The 18965-nt window shown below is 45.1% G+C and overlaps 3 protein-coding genes across 7 annotated transcripts in view; 1 reads left to right on the top strand and 2 right to left on the bottom strand.

The window, feature by feature from the left end:
• Window positions 1-484, top strand: part of rock2a (rho-associated, coiled-coil containing protein kinase 2a) — a 74786-nt gene extending 74302 nt beyond the window's left edge. For all 4 annotated transcript variants that reach the window (XM_061244144.1, XM_061244135.1, XM_061244124.1 and 1 more), the window contains one exon: window positions 1-484. This exon is cut by the window's left edge. The gene's annotated coding sequence lies outside the window, so the exon portion shown is untranslated.
• A 406-nt stretch (window positions 485-890) lies between these two features.
• On the bottom strand, window positions 891-7261 carry slc66a3 (solute carrier family 66 member 3). The gene is made up of 7 exons (XM_061254222.1): window positions 6963-7261; window positions 4457-4539; window positions 4015-4084; window positions 3054-3111; window positions 2503-2623; window positions 1991-2032; window positions 891-1688 (listed from the first exon to the last, which is right to left on the bottom strand). The coding sequence occupies exons 1-7, from the start codon at window positions 7106-7108 to the stop codon at window positions 1597-1599; spliced, it is 612 nt and encodes a 203-aa protein (XP_061110206.1). The 5' UTR covers window positions 7109-7261; the 3' UTR covers window positions 891-1596.
• A 3833-nt stretch (window positions 7262-11094) lies between these two features.
• On the bottom strand, window positions 11095-18114 carry c1h2orf50 (chromosome 1 C2orf50 homolog). 2 transcript variants are annotated; one of them, XM_061220348.1, is made up of 4 exons: window positions 17989-18114; window positions 13471-13605; window positions 12901-12940; window positions 11095-11660 (listed from the first exon to the last, which is right to left on the bottom strand). In XM_061220348.1, the coding sequence occupies exons 1-4, from the start codon at window positions 18036-18038 to the stop codon at window positions 11463-11465; spliced, it is 423 nt and encodes a 140-aa protein (XP_061076332.1). In that variant the 5' UTR covers window positions 18039-18114; the 3' UTR covers window positions 11095-11462. The 2 variants fall into 2 exon arrangements, with proteins under 2 accessions (XP_061076332.1, XP_061076324.1); XM_061220340.1 differs by lacking the exon at window positions 17989-18114 and having other exon boundaries at window positions 13471-13712.
• Window positions 18115-18965: the final 851 nt, after the last annotated feature.

Raw genomic sequence — 18965 nt, 5'->3', positions numbered from 1 at the left:
TGTGCCCATACTCAAGAAGAAAGTGTTATTTTATTATTGCTGAGATGGAACAAACGAGTTGACTTATTTTTTACTAAAAAGCAAAATAATAAATGAAAAAAAAAATAAAACTAGGAAAAAAAAAAATTCACAGCAGATATATCCACAAGCACTAAAGTATTTACGGTTTTCTGTAGAGCCTTCGGAAGATTATTATTTTGTATAGTCGTTTCATGTAGCTCCAGTCATACTTGGAGGTTTTTGGTGTGCTGTGTGAATTAGCCGATACTGTCCAGGGTTCTGAAAATGGCACACAATATATAAATATATATACAGCATATACATTTACATGCCATCTTAGAAGATGTATTATTTATAAAGACCTGTCCACCTTTGTATTTAAAGAAAGTGCTACGTTCCATCTGCATGTTTTTTACTGCTGAAATGAGCTCCCACAATAACCTACCTGACAATAAAAGTATGTAGCCCTCTGTTTCAGATCCTTTCCTTTCTCCACTGGCTCTTTATTTTCAATGTGATATGGTTGGCATTTATATAACGCCTTCATCCAAAGCGCTGTACAATTGATGCTTCTCCATTCACCCATTCATACACACACTCATACACCGACGGCGATTGGCTGCAATGCAAGGCGCCGACCAGCTCGTCAGGAGCATTTGGGGGTTAGGCGTCTTGCTCAGGGACACTTCGACACACCCACGGCAGGATCGAACCGGCAACCCTCCGACTGCCAGACAACTGCTCTTACCACCTGAGCTAATGATATTGTGTGTACATGCATTTATGTAGTTTAAAAAATAAAGGCTCAGTTTTTTCTCCAATCCTTTGCTTGGTTCATGAAACCACATCCAATAATGCACTAGGAAGCTGTACCTGTACAACAGCACTACTCCAAAGGATCTGGGTTTCTTTATTGATATTATATATTCAGATATCGCACAAACAGACCCAACATTGTCTATATTGGATCCACATCTGGGCACTACTTTAGGGAGGGCGGGGCGTAATGGAAGGAAGTGTGTTTTAGAAACCAAAATGAAATCCATCGTGAGGAATGAAATGGAGTAGAATTATGATTTTATAAAAAATAAAAAAAAAACAGTTCTGAGACTGGAATTAAATGGTGGAGTGGAATTCTGAGACCGGAATTAAACCGTGGAATTGTGTGAGTTCTGGAATGAGATGGAATGTGTGGAGAGGAATTCTGAGCAGAATAAACCTGGGCGGGTGTAGAACACTTAAGTCAGGGAAGCGGAGGTAAGTACAGGCAAGAGGATGACTGTTTGGGCTTTGTACCACTGCGTTTGTACCTCTACGTATCAGTCATTGGCTTTTGTGCTGGACTCGACGGTCACGGTTGTTCGTTCGTCTGCCTCCGCTGATGCGGTTCAGTCCCGTAAGCAAGGCGCGCTGCAGTTTGTGCGCGTCGGTTTTGTCACGGTGCTGCCGGATGATTGGCCGTCCTGTCACGGTGCTGCCGGATGATTGGCCGTCGTGTCGCGGTGCTGCCGGATGATTGGCTGTTCTGAGGGTTCACCCGAGGAGTGAGGCAGGACCCTGGACGCGCAGACGTCTCCGTGACGATGGGCCCGACGCTCAATCCCGCTTGATCCCTTTCCGCCTGTAGTACAGCACCACGCCCGTCACCCAGCCGTTTAGTATCGCCATGACGATGAACCTCACCAGAACTGGGAAGGGGGATGGGGGGGGGGGTGGAAGAACAACCATATGAGCATATTTACCACTGCTGAGCCCAGCCTGACACGAAGAGCTCGAGGAGAATACACGAGAAGATGAATATTATCTACAGAACCAGAGGCCTGTATCACGAAGCAGGATTAGCTGGCTAACTGCCCAGAACAGCTCATCACTTAAGTCTGTGTTCCAGATCTGGGAGGGCTCTGGGTTTTACTCGGCGCGGTTACCCAGCTAGCCGTAATCCCGCTTCATGATACAGGCCCCCAAAGCGCAGGACAACGAGCCCACCCACCTTGCGTGTCTCCTGTCGTCATGACCGTGGTGAAGATCCGGGCTGAAAGAGAAATGACTAAATTAATAAAAAGGCAAAGCAATAATAATACTGCACTGCACTGCTATTAACAGAAGTGTCAACTTGAGTTCACGCTGTAACTAGCACAGTGCCTGTTAACTAGCACAGTGCCTGTTAACTAGCACAGTGCCTGTTTACAGTGCCTGTAACTAGCACAGTGCCTGTTAACCAGACCGCGGTCAAATACGTCGTCGTTTTTGAATCAAATACTTTTCTGTGCTCGACTGATCTTGCCTGGTGACCGATTGAGCCAACCAAGAGGACCAGAAGGCGGGGTTTTCACTTTCTGAGAGCATTTCATTGCTTCCAATACACCACACAAGCTCAGTAGACGGAACAATAATGACGTATTTGAGCCGGGTCTGATCATCGCGGGACCCATCCCTCGTTGGGACCCAGCCCAGGTTGGGGACCCCCCCCGTGTTGACCCCCCCCCGGGAGTAGAGACTCACCCAGGCAGGTGTAGGTTGCCATGCCCCAGGACAGGGCGCTGACCTGGCCTGAATCCTTGGCCTGCCACAGACACTGCAGCTGGGCAAACTTACTGCCAGCACTGATCAGGGTACACAGGCTCTGGAGAAAACATTAAAAACACATCGTAAACGCAAAACAAACATACATTATAAAAACAGGACTGTTGTACAACTACCACTACTACATTGATGGCATTTGACGGACGCTCTCATCCAGAGCGACGTACAGTTGATTAGACTAAGCAGGAGACAATCCTCCCCTGGAGCAATGCAGGGTTAAGGGCCTTGCTCAAGGACCCAACGGCCATGCGGATCTTATTGTAGATACACCAGGGATCAAACCACCAACCCTGCGGGTCCCAGTCATGTACCTTAACCACTACGCTACAGGCTGCCCCTATACCGATAATAATCATGATACATAAACAACATAATTGGTTTGTGTATAGCAGAACTGAGGGTCTGTTCATTCTCAGCGTTTCTTCGGCTAATGTCAGAAATGAAAACTGAATGTCGGTGGAAAAGCTCACCATGGCCAGGTCGATGACCCACTTCTGCACCGTGAGGAGCTGCCAGCCCCCGACAAACCTGGTCAGTTGTGTCAAGTCAACAGCTCTGTTATCAACGTTAGCGTTAGCATTGTGCCTGTGATCAAGTCAACAACACTCATCTACGTTAGCGTTAGCATTGTGCCTGTGGTCAAGTCAACAACACTTATCTACGTTAGCGTTAGCATTGTGCCTGGGGTCAAATCAACAACACTGCTAACAATGTTAGCATTAGCATTGTGCCTGGGGTCAAATCAACAACACTGCTAACAATGTTAGCATTAGCTTTGTGCCTGTGAGCACACCTGCTGCAACCAAGACCCTGTTTTAAACTACCGAGACAAGTGAAGGGTTTGGTGACGCATTTCTATGAATAAAGTGTGAATATATTAAATAAATGAATATGGTTAGACTGTTGCTATGGTAATATGAAGGCTCTCACTTCAATCTGATATTATTCTTCAAATAAGGAGGAGGCATGAAATGGCATATCAGGACAGGCACCAGTGACTAAAATCCCTGTGAAATGTGATATTACTTAAATTATGGGAAAATGAGACATTGAGGGGCATTGATGCACTGATATGATGGTTATTAATTATTCTCAGGTACTTTAAGAGACAGATTTGCAAAGAGGGGGAGACATACATTTGCAGAAATTCTGTTCAGTGAATGACACTCACCAATGACTCCACTGAGCTAGCCAATGCATTAGCAACACACAAGCCGTAACAACCTCGACGCTATATTGCATTCACATTGTTGAGCTGGGTTTGATTGGTTACTGTGGATGTTGAGCTCTGTGTGATTGGTTGCTGTAGATGTTCAGCTCTGAGTGATTGGTTGCTGTAGATGCTGACCTACTGCACATGTTAAGCTGCGTGTGGTTGGTTGCTGTAGATGTTGTGTTGCGTGTGATTGGTTGATGTAGTGTTCAGGATACACTGCTATGTACAGCAGGCTCTGTCTCAGGTTCCCGTCATAGTGGAGGATCATCAGCAACAGAACGACATCTGGAACAGAGAAAATCTTCAGTCACACACGTGTACACGCACACACACATACGCCGTTTTCTGCTTTGCTACTCAGCAGTGCTGTGGCAGTGAAGTGGTTTACGTTTTTTTGGGGTTTTTTTTTGATTGTCAGATATACATTATATTTATATCAATATTTCACGTGTGTTCATGGGCCACTTCATCTTTACCCATCAGTCTTCGTTGAATAGTGAATATATTCCACAGCAACGTATTAAATACTGCAATATATAAAAGTAGCAATAATTCAATAAATGCTATAACTGTACACCTGCTGTGAAGCCTCTTGTTAATATATTTCAATACATTTTCCCTACACTGCATTAGTGTGAGACTGCCTGTCGCGGTTACCTTGGGCGATCAGGATAGGGTACTCCAGGTAGGTGGGTGGTGGGTAGTTGTAGTACATCTGGTAGGTGATGAACACGATGAACCTGGAACACAGGTGACACTTTATTTCCATGACAACCAGGTGACACTAGCACAGGGATGTCAAACCGGAATCCTGGAGGGCCGCTGTATCTGCTGTTTGTTGATGCACGTAAGTGATTGGCTACAGAGTCAGCACACCTTGCTTCCAAGGCTTTAATTGGCGGCTAATTGTGAAAGGATACCACAAAGACCAGCAGGGACTATGGCCCTCCAGGACTGGAGTTTGAGACTCCTGCTTTATTTCCATACTTGCTCTCCTTCCTCTGTGTAGGGTCACATTCCTGCTTCTTGGGGGGGCTGTCGTACGTTGAATGAGAACACACGTAAGCATGCAAGCAGGTGAGCAGTGATTTTATGCTACTCTGAATGATGGTCACAAACTATGCGTGAGTAAAACGCACCACAGGCAGTCAAGAGAAAGCACAATGAAAAACAGAATCAAGTGTCGCCCAGAAGCGAATTTCAACTGCTCTCCAAATTGTATCTATCAGCAGAGACATATGTAAACTGCACAGCAAGCACACACACACACACACACACACACACACACCAAAAAAGCAGCAGTTTCTCACTGCCGAATGAGAGTTTGTCATCAGAAACCAAGCTGTGTTCCCAAATCAAACCACCAGAGGGCACTATGGCGTGGTAGAACGGGCCAGTGTTGGGCGAATGGTGCCGCTGGAGCCTAAAGCAGCATGGAGTGTTAGCAGCCGTGGCTAACATGTACTCAGACCTCTGTGTGACAGTGTAGCGCAGTCCTGTAGCAGCAGGAACAGAAGCCTGCCAGGCAAGTGCATGGGATGGATCATCACAGCGTATAGGCTTCTCTGCTCATGCAGACAAGGCGTGTTCGTTCCCATGACAACACGCGCTCTACCTGTCGGCCAACCCTCACCTGGCCTTGCCCCAGGATCCGGGGAGCTGTGGGGAGACCGAGGCTTTAGGGACGCGGTTATCCTGACCGAACCACACCGATAAACCGCTTATCACGCACCCCGTATGCGGAGGCAGTGATGTCCGTAATTGAGGATGCATTTTGAGCTGAAAGCGCTGTACTATTAAATATGCAAGGCCATTCATTCATTCCTCTCCTAAATTAATTGCGAATGATGTTCTCACTAAAGAATTCAATGAAATATAGGCTTTGGAATTGCATGTCATCAGTGACATTGTTGTTTGTTTTTTGGGTGGCAACACCGCTTACTATGATTGTATTTCCATAACACCGTACAACACAGAATCAGATCAATGTCGTGAGGACACCTCTGGTCAAATAAGTGTACTTTTCATATTTAGCTTGAGAAATAAGAAAGAAGCTTATCTTGCCCAGGGATACTCAAATCTGGCCCTCAAAGCCAGTAGTGGGTTTCATTCAAAGAAAACTAACAGTAGTCTACTATACTAGCCTTGGTAGCCAGATTTGAGTATTCCTGATTTTAGCCTACAAGATTATTGATGCGTCACGTCAGGGGTGTACAACGGCCAATTAAAATTAGTGCCAAACTTCTGCTCTTAATTATTCCAGTCGTATCTTGATCGGAGATTTGTATAAGCACGGGCTACCGCCACAGACTGCCAGTGTATGGTAGAGGTTTTACTCGTGCTTAAGCACAGGAGTGAACCAGCAGTTTATAGAGCAGTCATAAAACTAAAACAAAGGTAATAGGCTGGGATAAAAAAAACCATACAAGCAGACCAGCTCTCACCAGAGTTGTACAGCCCTGTATGCGTTGACATCCGCGCTGTATGCATTGTATTGTACATTTTGGTTTCCTAAAACCAAAGCTAGGACAACGCTGAATTTAATCAAAGAGTTAGCACTGTTGGGAATCAGGCAGGGAGGCGCTGCACGCGTCATAAAATGAATCAAAGTATTCAAAGAATCAAAGAACGCTACGCACACTCCTGTGAGCTTGTTTGCGTTTCGAATAACATGCAGATCATGTTATATTCATTCATTCATGAACGTTTCTTTAGTTTATCAACATGTAAATCGGCGCAAGCCACAGAACAGATAACGGCTCGTATTAGACAACACAGCAAACTACCACTTGTGACAGAACTTTCAAAAAGGAAACGGCTGCTCAATTCTCCTTGCTTGCGGGTAACGAAAACTAGGCTACTGCGAGAAAGTGTTTGTTTTAGCAGACACAACACGTTAGCCATTTCTTCCGCTGTCTGGCAGTTTCGTTTCGTTGCAAAACTGCTACTGACCAATTTGACTAACTGTGACTAGAGACTAATTTGGTTGCACCTGAAACGAGTTTTGCCTGCTTTTCTAAGAAATAATAACATACCCGTTCATCACAGTTATAGAAAAATATTCAATATTCAAAATCTTCCCCCCAAAAAAATAATAAATTATAGATTTTGTAAACCATGACGTTTTAGTGCAGCTGCTACTTCTTGATAAAACTGGTCTTACCCAATGAGCTCTAACAGAAGACTTTTTAGGCTCACGCCCGTGGTCGATTTCGCCTGCATCAGTACGAATATCTGTGGAAATTTGAGCACCATGCACACGAACAGGGTGCTGAAGTTGGCGAAATCAAGCATAGTCTCAGCGTCCATTTTTTTAGCCGTGTAGGTGATGGATTTTTATTACCCCGACTCTATCTTAGGGGTCTGCTACTTATCTTGTCAGCGTTAAGTTACTCCGTATCTGGCCGGTCGAGTTATGTATTTATGGCTTTCTCTTCCGCACACATCACCTCTGTGGTTTTTTTTACCCTCTGGGCGACCCGTAGTAGAGGCTGCATACAATTCACAAGTCTGTACTTGGCTTTGCCTGAATATGAATGAGCCACTTGTTCAAATGCAAAGCAAAGTCGACTTCAGCACAGGCCTACTTTTCGGCGAGCACTTATCAAAACGGGATTTGGCTAACAATGTGTTTGTACTGAGTGTGTTCTGCTTCTTTTCTTCTTCTTTTTTTACACATAAATGCAGTGTCATATACGTTTTCAAACTACCTTCCATGTAGCCAAATTCCACATTACATTATTATTATTATTATTATTATTATTATTATTATTATTATAAATGATAATAATCTGCATAATCGCTGATGGTGGCAATGTATGCTAATTAAGGCGTTGGGTAAGAAGCTGCAGATTTGGTTCCCAAATGGGGTCCTCCGTTGTACAGAGGTACAGAACCAAATTTGCTTCCCGAATTATCTGGCCATAATTATCACAATCTTCAGTCCGTTTTACTGTATATTTGTGGTAAATGGTTGGCATTTATATAGCACCTTTATCCAAAGCACTGTACAATTGATGCTTCTCATTCACCCATTCATACACACTCACGGCAATTGGCTGCCATGCAAGGCACCAACCAGCTCGTCAGGAGCATTTGGGGGTTAGGTGACACTTCGACACAGCCCGGGCAGTGGATCGAACCAGCAACCCTGCCAGACGACTGCTCTTACTGCCTGAGCCATGTCACCCCTGTGGTCAGGGCAGCATTTCCCACAGAAGTTTCGGTATTTTAGAGTATTTGTGGTAAAGGGCAGTTTGGCACATCTCTGTTTTATTGTTTAAAAACTCTGTCAAATCTATAACTGTACTCTGAAAAAGCCGAAGAAAAATAACTTGTTTTAAAAGTTTTTTCCGTCGCCCACGTCTTCCGTCGGTTAACGTGGCTGCTGTTCGCGTCTCCTGAGCGGACGACCTTGGCCACTTCAGCGTGCTCGCCCGTCTCCGTGTCCTCGTCACGAAATCCGTTCGCCTCAGCGCGCCAGAATCCTCGGATGTCTCGGTGTCTAGCGCTCAGACGGTGTCAGATTCGGAGTCTGTGCCAGCCCTGGAGCCGAGCCCGCTGCTGGTGTCGCTTAGCGTGCTGTGGGCGGGAATAGAGTGCGCCAGGGTGTCGGTTAGTGTGTTGTGGGCGGGGCCTGGGTGCATACTGGTGTCGGTTAGCGTGCTGTGGGTGGGAATAGAGTGCGCCAGGGTGTCGGTTAGCGTGTTGTGGGCGGGGCCTGGGTGCATACTGGTGTCGGTTAGCGTGTTGTGGGCGGGGCCTGGGTGCATACTGGTGTTGGTTAGCGTGTTGTGGGCGGAGCCTCAGTGCATACTGGTGTCGGTTAGCGTGTTGTGGGCGGGGCCTGGGTGCATACTGGTGTTGGTTAGCGTGTTGTGGGCGGAGCCTGGGTGCATACTGGTGTTGGTTAGCGTGTTGTGGGCGGAGCCTCGGTGCATACTGGTGTTGGTTAGCGTGTTGTGGGCGGGGCCTCGGTGCATGTTGTGGGCAGGGCCAGAGTGTGGCCTGGTGTTGGTTAGCGTGTTGTGGGCGGGGCAAGAGTGCACCTTGGTGTCGGCTTGTGTGTTGTGGGCAAAGCCAGAGTGCATCCTGGTGTAAAAGAAGGGGTCTCTTACAGCACAGTGTCCCCATCATTCAACCAGAGCGAAGATCAACACCACTTCCCGCAGGAATTTAGTTTTCCCATCCAAGGGCGAGATGCTGTAAGCCCCTAGCACTGGCAGTCAGGATTCTATCCGAGACATCCATGCACGAGAGCGCGATGCTTTAGCTGAACGAGACACCCAGCAGCAAACACTTACTTCGTTTACGGAGGAAAGTCTTTTCAATTTTCAAGACGGCTTTCTCAACAAATATCCTTACAAGTGCTTTACCTAAAAAACAAATCAATGAGTAAAATTGGATGCACTCCAAAATAATCTTCACAGACACAAGTGCCACAAGTAGCTTGGCATCGCACTATTTGTGCGTTTGGCTCTGCGAATTATAGGGAAATAGAGAAATTCTATCTAAAAATATTATGAGAAGGAAACCCCACTGACAGAGCAGATGCTCAGAACATTTGAATGGCAACTCTGGCAACCCTCACCCCTGAGACCTTTTATCAAATTTTACACAATAGGAGCTTTTGAGCTTCTGCAAATCTTCCCTTACTTTGGAAATGTTGCCTGGGGAACAAAAATCTTTTCTTTTTTTTAACAATTTATCTTTCATAAAGAGTTGAAAGCACTTCTGTAGATCCTTGATATTTTAATGTTACTCTAACAAAAAAATGTGATATGAAAGAATCTTATTCTGAATATCTTTTCAAATCCCTGAACTTTTCCTGGCGTCTAAATGGATTAAGTGTTTGCAGTAATAAATGTATTTGATATGAGATACCCAATATGACAAGCCATGTAAAGAACAGGGCAAGGACCATCTAGCAAGTGTCAGTTCAAGTAGTTTCGTGATGTTTGCGGGTGTTTCATATACGGAGCATAAACAGCAACTTGTACAAAAGTTTGCATCTTTATTAATGGAAATAACTTAGCAGATTCACAGATGTAAACACACAGGTCTACAGATGCTGCAGAGGGACCAAATTTGGAGGACAGGTTTTGGCACAAAGTCCTGAAATTCTCTGCAGTCACAGGCGGAAGAGGATCCTTCAGACCTTTCCTCTTGGCAAATGGAGAGCTCTCCACTCATTGAACGATTCAAAGATACAGTATATTTGTGTTGATCATTTGTAAGTCAGAAATTTGAAAAGAAATGAAATTAAAAAAGAACAGTCATGTTTCCTATTGATTTTCAAATCACACTGTCCGTATCCCATTTACAATTTTCTTCAGTAAATCATTATCACATCACTTACTAATCAGTAGGAGTCTCAAATCAGTAAGAGGACTCGCGTATCCTGAAAGGAAGACTCTAAATTCAGAGGTAAAATGGTGTTAGGTTGGTATCGCCCCCTAGAGGACGGGGGGTAGTCATCGACATATGAGTGTTTGTGAGTTCTGGTCGGTTCCGCTAAATCGTCTTGCGCTAGAAAACATCACTTGTGACCTTCACTCTGGAGCATGTGACACTCCACCAATCAAACAGGAGCATGTGAGTGTATACCAACATTTGATTGGTGGAGCGTCACATGCTCCCGAGTGCAGTTTACAAGGGAAAGAGAGCTGGAAGAGAACAGTACTACAGCCCTGGAGTTCTTTCCAATCGCTTATTTTCACTCCTCTTATCGCTTCATCGAATCGTTCCCTTGCTCCTTAGCTCCACCCAACGGAGGACATGAGGAGGAGATGCAAGGATCAGATATCAGGACGGCGGAATCAAGGCAGGGGTGTCCAGTCTCACCCGAAAACATACAGCGTAGCTGCAGGTTCTTGTGTTGGCCCAGCGCTAAGACGACTGATTCTACTCATCGAGGTTTTGACTGAAGATAATTAGTTCATTAGTTGAATCTGGTGTGGTAGTGCTGGGGCTAAACCAAAAACCTGCACCCACACCAACCATCTTTGGATAAAATTAGACACCGCCCCCGTATTCGGCAAACGTCCTTGCTCAGTGAAGAGTCAGTTTGAAGCCACGTCAGTTACAGGCATGGCAGATATGGAGAAGTGGATCATTTATATGACGCGTGTTCCCAGAAAGGAACTTGCGTAACCTCATTGATTGGAACATCCTTAAAGACGGAGGACCTCAATCGAGGACCGAGGAGACGAGGGATGGATCCCAAAACTCAAAAAAAAAAAAGCATCCTCATTTCCTCCACTTGTCTCATTACATTACATTACATTATTGGCATTTGGCAGATGCTCTTATCCAGACTGACTTACAGTTGATTAGACTAAGCAGGAGACAATCCTCCCCTGGAGCAAGGCAGGGTTAAGGGCCTTGCTCAAGGGCCCAACGGGGGTGCGGATCATATTGTGGCTACACCGGGATTAGAACCACCGACCTTGTGGGTCCCAGTCACGCACCTTAACCACTACGCTACAGGCCACCGGCCCAGCTCCTTCTCCTATCTGGAAGTATGGGGGGGGGAGACGAGTGGAGGAAAGGAGGATACATGTTTTGAGTATTGGAACGCACCTGAGGATGGTTAAAATAAGCGATGGGCTCGAACCCCTGGTCCGGTCCGGTCCGGTCCGGTCCGGTCGGACCGGGCCTGGCCCTAGCAGGGCTGCATTTCTGGGCTGGGCTTGGTTCTGCGGTGGCCCGCGTTCAGCAGGAGGAGGTTGTCCATCCGGATCAGCGCCTGGCCGACGTCCGTGCGCATCCGGCTGCCGAACGTCTGGTTGGAAGTGTTGGGGAGCCGGTCCGAGAACAGGGGCACGTAGCTGGGGAGGGCGGTCTCCGGCCGGGGGCGACCCTGGGAACACGCAACGTTACGCAGGGTTCACTGGTCACCGCTAACGCTTTGTTTTACAGGCCTGTTAATTACCCGGTTAATTACTGTTTAATACCGGGTACGCATTATGTAAATTCAGATGGGGCGGCCTGTAGCGTAGTGGTTAAGGTAAATGACTGGGACACGCAAGGTCGGTGGTTCTAATCCCGGTGTAGCCACAATAAGATCCGCACAGCCGTTGGGCCCTTGAGCCAACGCCCTTAACCCTGCCTTGCTCCAGGGGAGGATTGTCTCCTAGTCTAATCAACTGTACATCACCCTAGATAAGAGCATCTGCCAAAAGCCAACAATGTAGATTTCAGGCTGTAATTACATTACAATTATTTAGCTAAAGCTTTTATCCAAAGCGACTTACAGTTGATAAGACTAAGCAGGAGATAATCCTCCCCTGGAGCAATGCAGGGTGAAGGGCCTTGCTCAAGGGCCCAACGGCTGCGCGGATCTTATTGTGGCTACATTGGGGCTTGAGCCACCAACCTTCCGGGTCCCAGTCACGTACCTCAGCAGGATGTCCTCAGTTAAATCAACTAAATGAGAGTTTATATGAGTCCAGGAGGGACCCCGTGTCCACTCCTGCAGTACTCTACTATAAGTGATTTCACACTGTCTGGAGTCTTGAGTCTTGGAGGCTGCTGGGTTTCACTCAGCTGTGCCTCTGTCAAGGGGTTTTAACAGAAGTCATTTTAATAAAAGCAAGCTGTCTTAAATAACAGACATGACCATTAATTAAAATAATCACATCACTCTGGATAAGTGTGCATATTTCTGCAAATAACTTGAATTGCTAATATTTAGTAATGTGATGTGGTTATATAGCTAAATTACATTGGGCACACATTTCACAGTGCAGATTTAATGCTTTGTACACAGTGTTGAATTATGTTTTTATTATCACTGTTTGCCTTGGTACTGTATGAAATACAAAGAAAGTAAGACCAACTTAATTTCAGCTATCAGAATGGGGGACATTTTGCACTATGTTTGAACTGAATTTAGGTGTTCTGTTTTATGGGTGTGTTTTACCCAACAAAAACATTGAGAAAATAACAAGGGTCAGTGTCAGAGTGTTGGATGAGTGTCATTACTGAGGACACTCTGGGTGTGTGTGTATGTGTGTGTGTGTGTGTGTGTTCTTGTGTCTGTGTGCATGTATGTGTGTGTCTGTGTGTGTGCGCCGTGCACACATTAAAAACGCCCTTACCAGCTGGTCGTACTCAGTAAGGAAACCCCAGTTCTTTTTCCTGTGGATTCACAGAGAGCAAGAGGACTGAAGAGAAAGTTGATAGGTACTGGTATTACAAATAACTGATAATGATTTTCTGTTTTGGTGCTACATTTACTTTATTACTTGTTAACACTGTATGGGTAAACAGATATGGAAATAAGTTTGTAAATATCAACTACACATTTTCATATGGGTTATTTTCAACTAAATGTACATGTTGTTCTGTCAAGTATCCAAGCATATGAATATATGAAGAGCTTTCACAATACATTGCTATCCACACAGGTAGACGATACCACCTTGGGGGTATCATATCGAATGACCATCGAGGGATTAGTGGCACTGGTAACGATGAGATGACAATAGCTAGTACAGTACTGTGCCTTGCCTCTCAAGACAAACATTTAAAGTCTAAAGTCTAATTCATACTTTAAAAAAAAAAAAAAAAGCTCACGTAAATAATGTGATTGTATATTAGATGTTCATAATAGCTACATGCACAAGCACGTACCACAATTAACAATGCATACAATGTTAACAATTTACCATTGCTTGACTCCCGACCACTCGGTTTGAATGTATTCTCTCCACACTTGGTCCTGTTTAACTGGGTCTTTCGTGTCCGGGTCTGGCGCAGGTGCTTGACCTCCCCCGGCGCCTCGCGTCTTGCCCGGCTGCTGCCTGAACACCGAGGCGGAGGAATGAGATGTCAGACCGACCGCGGATCTGTCGGGCATGCGATAACCCGCTGAAGTGCTACGTTTGAGGCTTGCATTGCTGTTGGCCATCTGTAGACTCCGCAAAGAGTGTACGTTCAAGTAATCCAACAACACGGACTGTTGTTAACGATAAAACAGGTACAAAAGATATGTCCAAAATAGTTAAATGTGGAAAATGTTTGATTTATCGCAGCTTTGTTACTCTTTCTAAGAAGGCTGATAACCCTCTCTACAACTGAGAGTGCGGTCGAGCCGCCAATCACTACCGGGGTAGCCTACTATTGTTGGCTGCGTCAGCGGACCCTAGAGACTAGCACAGCCTACAATTGTTTACTTGGACCGTCTCCCCTGGAAACAGACAGGCAATTCATGGATATTCATTACCCCCCTCATCGCTTTACTTGGCTGTGTGGGACATCCGGGAGGGCACAGATTCCCTGGCCGATCAAATGCTGCGTAAGCATCCGGAAAGTTTTCCGCGGCTAAAAATGTGTATGTTGCCTATATATCTCTGGGTCGCTGAATTCTGGCCAGAAATACCACTGTAATGCAACTTTTATTATTTATTTATTTTGTTTTAATTAACTTCATTTTCAAACTACTGTTTGCGCCAATAATTTCGGCGCATGCGAAAGCAGAAGACTGACTCAAGTAAAACAGGACAAATGCCAGTGTCTCCATATATTACTGCCGAGTTGAAGTCTGACGCGGGGGCTGTTTTCTGGATGACACGGGACAGTGAAATTTGCGCGGCAGCTTCAACTCGCTGCGAATCTCTTCTCACTAGCGTGAGCAGCGGGCCTGCCAAAGAGACGTTAGGCCAGGACACACTGTCTGGCACACACCGCCAAGCGCATCCCTCTTTATAACTCTAAGTACTTTTGAACGTCCGTTCCTTTACACCTTGAAACCCCCAAATCCTCACTTCTTTTATTCACCCCGAAAGAAAACGGCTGGCAGGGCCCCACTTGGCCATAATTAATGCCCTTGCAACGGTGCCCTTGCAAACGAGACACCTGAGTGTGCGGCAGGTGACACATGACGTTGTTCATCGGGTGTCTCTTGTTGGCAGTGAAGATCCAGAATATCCCTTGAGAGGAATCCAGTTTTAGATACGCACACAGCGCAACGGCAAAAGAAAATACACTTTGTCATGTGACATATTTTAGCACCGTTCGTACACGAGAAATCCGTTCGAACGAGTTCCTTTAGCAAGAGATTATTTAAGCGAATTTAGTTAATGCGATTTGGAGGGTACGTCTCATCTAACGTTCATTTCCGGACTGGTTTATTTATTAGAGTAATGAGATGGAGTGTCTTACTGTTACGTACACTAGGAGTGTAGCAGTCGTCCAAATTACTACGGACATTTCAGTTTTTCCTATGGGAAATGCATTTGGCAATTGATGGTTTTATATAATAATAATACTAATGATACTACTACTACTACTACTACTACTACTACTACTACTACTACTACTACTACTACTAATAATAATAATACATTTAATTTGTGAAGTGCTTTGGAAGCACTGGAGGAAAAAAAACAGAAACATACAAAACACAAATAACAAGAATAAAAAATAAAAAGAGCAATCAAGTATTTTAAAAAAGTATTTACAAGGAACGGGAAGGGAGGAGAATAGCTCCTAATAACCAGAGGAAGAACAAGAACATACTATGTGTGGCAGCCAGAGGCTTTCCTAAACAGATTAGTTTTACTTGTATGATGTAAAAGAAACTGATAATAATATTAGTTATTTTAATGAAGAGTTCACCATCATAACACTGGACAGCAGGCAGTTAGCTCGAGGCAGACACACAAACACACACACACACACACAAACACACACACACACACACACACACACGCACGCACGCACACTCACACACATCTTTTGTCCCAAATGACGTTGTTTTGTGCGTGTAATTTGAATAGACGTGTCCTCTATCGCTATGTCTCTGTCACAGAACTCAGATTTGTTTATGTCGTTTCTGTCATTGCTATAGTACACAAACGCAAGCCCTAATTATTCTCATCAATAGAGAATAATCACATTGTGTGCCGCTATTGAGAAGGGGGACAATAAGTATATGGCAGTAAATTGAAGGGTATTCGGCATTAATGTTGCATTAACAGTGTTGCTATGATACTATATATATATATATATATATATCCGAATTGAAAATGAGTCATTTCAGTTTGCATATGTTCACCATTTTATACAGCGCATCAGGTTGCACCGTCAACTAAAAAAAGACATGCGTGACGCACTAAGCACGTCCAGTAGATGGCGCCAGATTCCTTCGTAGTTTCAGACGACGCGACTCGCTGTAGCTAGTTTTCCACATTTAGACCAGACCGGCTGTAATCTCAGACAACTGACACCTACACGTCGTGCAACCGTAGAATATGCGTGATGTTATTTTTATTGAATTTCTGGAGCAATATGAAGTTCTGTTTGCAGCGGTGGGTGTGTAATTTATTTATTTATTTATTTATTTTGAATGATGTATTCTTGAGAGACCGCACAAAAGGGTATGGAGGAAGGTGACTAACGCGGGCGTGATGTTATCACAAGCCAAGACAGTGAGACAGGGAGGGAACCAAACAGGGAATTAGGGAAAGGTGGACTGAGGAGGAGTACAAATGAGAGAGGGGATTCACAAGGGTAAATGTGAATGAGGGATGGAGGGAGAATTAATGGGGAACTAAGAAAGGACTTAAAGGTACAATAGGTAAGAGTTTTGTGTTGAAACGTTGTTACACGACCATTGTGAATCCCATCCTATCAGTGAAGAAGGCTCACTGACATGTTGACTCACCCTCTGCCTGTGTTTCTGGTCCTTAAATTTGGGTTTCGAAAGATGCAGTTGACGGGCCGGCACTCTGTACCAAAACATCGTATAGCTGTAGAATAATTCAAGCTCATATACATTGTTGTGGTTTGAGGGTGTTTGTTGCAGCAATTCCTCTCTTGACTGAATTGACCTATTGTACCCTTAAGAATGTATGCGAGCGACTGAGAGGAGGGAGTTTGTATGAGTTTGTAAGAGGAGTTTGTGAATCGCTGAGTGAGTGAGTGAGTTACTGAGTTAGTGAGTCAGAAGAGTCAGTTTGTGGAGTTACCGAGTGAGTGAGTGAGTGAGTGAGTGAGTGAATGAGTGAGATAGGAAAGTGAACAGTGTCATGTTAGAACTAAGAAATTGAATAGATTGAACCCATGAGTGTTTTCTTTGAGGAGACACCCTGTCTGCATTCAAGAGGGCTGATCTGCCCGGCAACTGTGCATTCAGTCAAGCGCCGGCCCTGGTTTTCTTGTGTCCCAGGTAATTAACTAAACAATTACTGCGACCAATTGGCCAGACTGCCTGCTCACCTGACTCCCAGGTAAAGGGAGGGTGGAAAAGCAGCAGTTCTCGGCCCTCGAGGACAGTGATTCAGGAACAGAAAAACCTACTCAATGCAGGGTTTCACTCAATGCAGTTAGCTAACCTCCTGGCACACCTGATTATGCTAATTAACAGCTCAATCGGCTCTCTAGCTGTTGAATGAGGTGTGTTTGTTAGGGTTGGAGTGAAAATCTGCTGGATGGTAGATCTCCAGGAACAGGGCCCTGCTCCAACCCTGGTCCTGGAGTGGCAGTTCCGTTTCTGGTTTTATTCCATCTGAGCTTAATCACAGGGGTCTGATGGATGATTAAAAGTCTGAGGCTGAATATTCTGAATGGTCAAACGCTGGAGTGCCTCCAGCACATAGTCACCAGCGTTCATTAAAACCTGATGAATCCAATTATGTAGCTGTAGGTGTGGCTGGAGCAAAAACCAGGACCATCTGACACTCCGGGACCAGGGCTGCCTACCCCTGCTCTAACCCAGAAGAGAGACACACACAGAAATCTTCTCAATACCAAAATGGCTGACAGCACTATCCAGACCAGCAGGTCCCGAGCTTTCCCATCACACTACATTTCCCAGGAGACACTCCTTTCTAAAAAACTGTTACATACCCAGCATGTTGAAATATGAAGAGCAAATGATTTAGCATGTAAAAAAATAATAAAAATAATAAAAAATAACTTTATGAAGCACTCTGCCACATGACGAACCGCAGTGTTTCGTTTGGCTGGTGTGACGGTTTACGTAACGTGTGTTACATGCAGAAAGTTATTTATTATTTTAAGCGTCTGTCTAGTGACGCATTGCAGCCCTTTTATAGACCGGCAGTCAATCTGGAGATTGGGAAGCCGAGCTCCAGGCGGGAGGCAAAGCGGCCCAGTCATGAAATATACGCGTGTGCTCGTTTACGGTTGACAAGTCTTTTGGCGAGAAAAAAAACACTCACCTGTGGCCCCCTCCCTGCCCCAGGGTGAAGTAGGAGAACGACAGAGCCATGACCGACCAGACCGTCCCCAAATTCAGCTGTCTGACCGCGGGTGGGGAAACGCCAAAACACTGAGAGAGAGAGAGAGAGAGAGAGAGAGAGAGAGAGAGAGAGAGAGAGTTATGGCATTCCACTCTAGACTCATGGCATGGGGGCAGAGAGTGAGAGACAGAGAGAGAGAGAGATAGAGAGAGAGAGAGAAAGTATGAGAGAGAGAGAGAGAGATAGAGAGAGAGAGAGAGAGAGTTATGGCATTCCACTAGACTCATGGCATGGGGGAGAGAGTGAGAAAGAGAGAGAGAGAGAGAGAAAGAAAGAAAGAGACAGACAGAAAGAGAGAAGGGGCGGAGCGACATGGTTGTTGACTAAGGACCCTGGCAACTGAATCTGGCCTCCATGGCAACGCTGACGAGCGTATTTATGGCTGCTCCCCCTCTAATGAATCGCTGGAGTGGCACCAGTCCCTGTGAAACGGTAATACATATTTAAATATTTATTCACACAAAAGGAGACATGCAAAAGTGATAGATACGAGGCGAAACCATTAAAGATTTGATGTCGCAGAGCCACGTAAAATAAATCCATAAATTATTGCCGCTGTCAGGCATATTATCTTGTACATATTTCATAGCATGCATTTTAAAATAAGGTTCCATCGCACATGAAACGAACTGGCCAAACTGTATCATAAGTAGGCCTTTCTCGTATGATATTTGTACTAGGGTTCTCTTTAGTCCCCGAGAAGTACTGCAGGACTTCACCTCCATCGGTAACCTTTTTGGCTTTATAAACGCATAATTCATAAGGGGAAACCATGTTTCTTCTGTAAAATTACTTTTGAGACAAGAGAGTTCAAACACCGCACCACCCGAGAGTGATTGTGTTTACTGTCCGGACTGGTTTTCTATTAGAGCCGGAGACCTTGAGTTATCACGTCC

The sequence above is a fragment of the Conger conger genome, chromosome 1 (assembly GCF_963514075.1).
Source record: "Conger conger chromosome 1, fConCon1.1, whole genome shotgun sequence".
NCBI lineage: Eukaryota > Metazoa > Chordata > Actinopteri > Anguilliformes > Congridae > Conger > Conger conger.
The sequence above is the reverse complement of the archived record's forward strand: the minus strand, read 5'-3'. Positions and strand labels throughout refer to the sequence as shown.

Excerpts from the sequence above, each read along its gene's own strand:
- slc66a3 (XM_061254222.1), bottom strand. The coding sequence starts at position 7,108 with ATGGACGCTGAGACTATGCTTGATTTCGCCAACTTCAGCACCCTGTTC. Across the intron at positions 4,540-6,962 it reads CTTCTGTTAGAGCTCATTGG|GTTCATCGTGTTCATCACCT; the intron begins GTAAGACCAGTT and ends CCTGTGTTCCAG. Across the intron at positions 2,624-3,053 it reads GGGTCATCGACCTGGCCATG|AGCCTGTGTACCCTGATCAG; the intron begins GTGAGCTTTTCC and ends TGTTTTCTCCAG.
- c1h2orf50 (XM_061220340.1), bottom strand. The coding sequence starts at position 13,712 with ATGGCCAACAGCAATGCAAGCCTCAAACGTAGCACTTCAGCGGGTTAT. Across the intron at positions 12,941-13,470 it reads TGGTCGGGAGTCAAGCAATG|GAAAAAGAACTGGGGTTTCC; the intron begins GTAAATTGTTAA and ends GTGAATCCACAG. Across the intron at positions 11,661-12,900 it reads TTACTGAGTACGACCAGCTG|GGTCGCCCCCGGCCGGAGAC; the intron begins GTAAGGGCGTTT and ends GCGTGTTCCCAG.